At 44.7% G+C, this 5,000-nt stretch overlaps 1 protein-coding gene across 1 annotated transcript in view; it reads right to left on the reverse strand.

Annotated features, from left to right (window-relative positions):
• Window positions 1–3,435: 3,435 nt before the first annotated feature.
• The window catches only part of LOC119599065 (charged multivesicular body protein 1a-like), a 12,391-nt gene continuing 10,826 nt past the window's right edge, over window positions 3,436–5,000 (reverse strand). The window contains exons 4-5 of the mRNA XM_037948816.1: window positions 4,947–5,000; window positions 3,436–4,804 (exon numbers count right to left, since the gene is read on the reverse strand). The exon at window positions 4,947–5,000 is cut by the window's right edge and continues 103 nt beyond it. Coding sequence (XP_037804744.1) covers window positions 4,589–4,804; window positions 4,947–5,000 — 270 coding nt within the window. The 3' untranslated portion in view covers window positions 3,436–4,588. The remainder of the gene's footprint in view (window positions 4,805–4,946) is intronic.

The following is a 5,000-nucleotide window of genomic DNA, read 5'->3' on the forward strand; positions in this document are numbered from 1 at the left end:
AGGTAGTACAAGGGCTTCATGTCAGTGGGGAGGGATGTTTCCGGTCGTCCATATGTACTGAATATTGAAAGGAGGAAGGACAAGGAAGTAGACGGAAGGTGTCGTAACATATGGTGATGTATACTGTCTAGGCCTTCATGGGTATAGTGGCATGACGGTGATGCATAAGAGATTTCAGAAGAAAAGGGGGAAGGAGGAGATGGGAGTGTGCTCTCTGTCTGATTTTATGGAAGAGAAGAGAGGAGAAAGGTGAGACCTGCTACTGACTTGGCTAAAAGTTCAGTAGCTACTTCAAGAGGGTCAGAGATGAAGCTATTGTGGATATGGAGAACAGGGCCAGGAAGAGAAGGATGTTTGCCTAACAGTTTATGAATCCGCCACCAGACTGCAGGGGTGTGGAGGATTTTATGGTTAATGGTTAGAAGAAATAAATGTGCTAGACAGCAAAGGTCATATAGCACTATAATAAGGTATTGTGGCAAAATCCGTGGAAACAAGTTAACAATTAGGATAAGAAGTGTTAGATGTCAAAGGTTGTAGAATACTTTGGGATAGAATGGTAGTAAAAAGGGTACAGAAGGGCAGCAAATGGAATATGGTGGGGATTTGTAAAAGGGGAAGGTGGTTAGGGTATTGGGTGATCAGATCGAATGACGGCTATGTGTTTGACGAAGGGAGACTGTATGAGGAAAACTGCAAAAGAACTATTATGAAACATTCAATGGGTATACGGGTGGAAATGGTAGTTGTAGAAGTAGAAGGATCCAGAGAATGTGATAAAGGAACAGGGGAAGGCAGTGAAGTATCGGGAAGAATGTCAGGAGGGGAGGGATCCGCAGAAGTACATTGCTGTGACAAAAGGGAGTCATATGAGAATCTAGGTGGGGGTGGTAAGGATAATGGGGACGGAGGAGAGAATCGTGATGCACATGAAGGAGAGGATGGGGGTGTTTTTGGGATGAGCGGGAGGAAGAGGGGTAGGGGGGTTGGAGGGTGTCATGTTTTGGAAGTTTTGCATGTCTTCAAGACTTAGAGAGGAATTGGGCTTAGTGCCACGTGGCACTAAGTCCAATTTTGAACCATCAAGCCAGCGCGGATGTGGATGGCAATTTTATCTGACCTCGTCTGACCTGCCAGTTCATGCTCAGCGGTCGACGCGATAAGGTCAGGTCAGTCTTCGCCTTTCAGGGCTGGCCGACTGAACACGCGACCCCGCGATCAGCACTTACCCTAAGACATCGTCTCATGTGTGTTGCCCTTACTGTGTCGTACTTTTCAGTAATAAAGAGTCGAGCCGTCATACTACAATGACTACCCCTGCTAGCCATTGTACTAGGGTTCTGAGCTCGTTACAATCAGGGTAGTGGTAGAGACTGGAGTATCTGGATATAGACTGGAAAAAGAATTTGACTGGGGGGGGGAGTAGCGATAGGATGGTCCAGGGTAGAGGGAAGAGATAATGGGAGATGCTGAGACTTCTTGAGAAGATGGGAAGGGAGAAGAGCGCAGTACAATTTTGGAATAGGTAAAAAGAGAAAAACCTCATTGGCATGCTTCTTGTCTGGCCTCACAGACACATAAAGTGAGGCCTAGTTTGGATCTGACAACCGTTACCTCAGATTCGGGCTTGCAGGCAGGGCAGCTCCTACTAAATACTTTATGTGAACCACAGTCGAGAAGGCATACGAGCAAGCCGTTTTCAGTCTGACCAGTCCTTGTCGCAGATAGGACAATCAGTCGGGGAGACGGAAACAGTTCCGGTGCAAGTATTCAGGGAAGAGTGAGGTTAACAGTGAGGTCAGTCAGGGCAGATAGTACACAAGCTTGGGACTCAGATGTAACTGTGACAAGGTGTGAATGATCTGAATGACTGCAAAAGGAAACTTTGCCTACTTGTTTTTGGAGACACTGTTGGAAGATGAGGGTATTGTTAGAGTACGTGGCTGTAGGAGGAATCATAAAGAAGAGATCCCACTTGGCTGGGCCAAAAAGGGTGCTCAGAATATTTGCAGAGGTGGAAGCAGTAGACAAGGGCGGGAGGAAGATGGAGATGGAGAGAGGTAGTACTGTTGGGAGGAGACAATAGGGATGCAGAGTAGTAACAAGTGGGGTGGGGGTAGACAATGAAGAAGACTGCAGTAGATGGAGTGGAGGATGTTGAGGGAGAGGAAGGGGCATATCCTGAAGGTTGAGTAATGACCTGGGTGGACGATTCAGAATAGCCAGGGTTGACCGCATACATTGAGGAAGGGGTATTAGTATCAGTGGTTGGATCAAATGTTCAAATCAAATTTAGATAGGCTAGTTGATGAGAGGCAAGCCTTAATAAGTGGGGAGAAGAAACGGTTGACCCCTCAGGGTCCCCATGAGGGGTCAGGGCTAGGCGATCAACCGAAGGAATACCGTGCCTTGGCTCCCGGAGGCCATTCATGACTGACACAGATCCAGCCTTTCATCCTTTCAGCATAGCTCTCACACCTTACGAAGTAGACAGCAGAAGGGGCAAAGAAGAGAAGGAAAAGGAAAGGGAAAAGAAAAGACCATGCAAAATCAGTTGAGGTGAGGGCTGCGGTCCAAGGCAGGGGTGGAGGTGATCCCTTACACTGAGCCCCGGTCTCCAACTCTTAAGTCCCTCCACATGATCACGGCCAAGTGGGCACACACTGGGCAGCGGGTTGTGGACCAACAGTACTTGGCTAGGTGGCCAAAATGCCAATATTTTTCACACAGACAGGGGAGGGCTTGATCTGGCCAGACAGGGCAGGACTCTACCAATTCAAATTTCATGGGGGAGGTCATGTCTACAGAAGTTAATCTTGGCACTGTTGCTGTAGGACTTTTGGCAAGCTCTGGGGGGAATAGTGTAGCACTGTACTGATACTACATTATAGCCAACGAGGCAGGCAAGTGGGTCGTCTTTACAGCCTGACCAATCCTTGTTATAGACAGGGCAATCAGCCAGGAAGATAGAAACAGTTCAAGTTACTATTAACAGAGGAGTGAGGCTGGGCAGGAATAGGTTTACCAGTGAGGTCAGTTACGTGAGCTTGGGACTCAAACGGTACTGTGACAAAGCATGTATGCTCAGAACGGCTGCAGAAAGAACCTTTGCCTACTTGTTTGTGGAGACTGTTGGGATAGGAGGGTATAGTCAGAGTAAAAATATAAATTCATCATTGGCTGTGGTAACCCTGGAATAATGGGAAGAATAATGGCTCACAAATCAGGGTCTCCATGAAGGGTAGATAACCAAAAGGGAATACATGGCCATGGCTCCCTGAAGCTGATTATGTTTTCAACACGGCTCTCACACCTTAGGAAGTGGACAGAAGGGGTAGAGAAGAGAAGCCCCCCCCCCCACGACAATGGGCAAGGGATTGGGGCTATCGAACATGAAAGGAATGTTGAGTAAATAAAATTCAAACACTATATAAAGAGCATCATTCATATATTTATTCACTTACGCATGTCTTCTTCTATTGAATATATATATACACATAATTTGTTTTCCTCTCATACAGACAATCAGTTAGCAGTCACATCCAGTAAACAATTTCATTAACACTGTGTTATTAGTATCTTTATATATTGTATAAAGTGAGAATCAGATTTATAAATCAAAGAACCATGATCACACAAGCATCTAAATCAATTGCATATAAATTCTTTTTTTTTCCATTACATCAAAACTTAAATTGTTTTAAAAGTACAGGACTCCTACTACTAAACTCCAAGAAAGCTCCTCTCCAAAAGTATTGGGAGGAGAACTTAAGTAATGATAATGATGGTGATTAATAAAAATAACAATACCAATAATAATAATGATGACAATGATAAAAAATAAAAATAAAATAAATATGACAAAAAACAATTATAATTACATATAATAAGAGACAACAATAACAATAACAATAACAATAATAATAATAATAATAATAATAAATTGTGACCTAAGTACCTTTAAACCCAAGTTAGAAATCATTCGCTGTTCAGAAACATGAACACTGAATTTCCAAGGCTATGTAATCTCTATCCCCTCCACCAATCACCATTATGATGATGCAAGTTCTCACCAATCACCTGTTGTTAAACTGCATTAGCCATCAAATGAATAATGTCTCCACAGTCACCAAATGGATTGCGAGTCATCAAACAGGTGATGGAAAGAGAGTGCCATAACTGGAGGAGAGGCTGGCAGGGGCAGAGCCTTAAAATATCAAATGCAAAACCAAAGGGCACTCCTGACTGTAGGCAAGAAACCATAATGATGAAAAAATGAAAAAAAAAGAGTGTGTGTGTGTGTGTGTGTGTGTGTGTGTGTGTGTGTGTGTGTGTGTGTGTGTGTGTGTGTGTGTGTGTGTGTGTGTGTGTGTGTGTGTGTGGTGTGTGTGTGTGTGTGTTTTTTCTAGAAATTGGAAAAGTGAAAAATAGAGAATAAAAAAAATACCCTAACTATCACCCTCTGCTGAACACGACACTGAGAAGAAATGAAGGCCTGGTGAATGATGGCATCGCTCAAACAACTGGACGACAAAAACAAAGATGAGGAAGTGGAGGCAAAGCAGGAAAAGGGCAGAGCAGAAGGGAACTAGTTCCTGAGTGAGGCAAGCCTCTGGTCGAGTTCGTCCATCTCCTTGGCTTTGGTCTTTTCACCAACGGTGGAGAGTTCACCCACGCTCTCCATGCCGGGAAGCGCTGACACCATGTCAAGCCCTGCCTCTTCAGCCACCTGCTGGATGAGGGCATCAACATCACTCTTGGGGGTGCTAAGGGTTGTTGCTGCAGCCATGCTGTCTTCCATCACCTGTGGGAGGAGGAGACATGCTAAGACAGAGATGACGGGGGATGGTAGATCACTTAGCACAAGTCCTTGATAATCTTCCAATAACATCTGACATTGCTGTGAATTTTGTCATCGCCTATCTTTTCAAGAGAGAGAGACTCACATTAGTCCTGACGTCCAGATCCTCGAATTGTGACTCGAACTGGCCCATGACCTG

The sequence above is a fragment of the Penaeus monodon genome, chromosome 42, assembly GCF_015228065.2.
Source record: "Penaeus monodon isolate SGIC_2016 chromosome 42, NSTDA_Pmon_1, whole genome shotgun sequence".
Lineage (NCBI taxonomy): Eukaryota > Metazoa > Arthropoda > Malacostraca > Decapoda > Penaeidae > Penaeus > Penaeus monodon.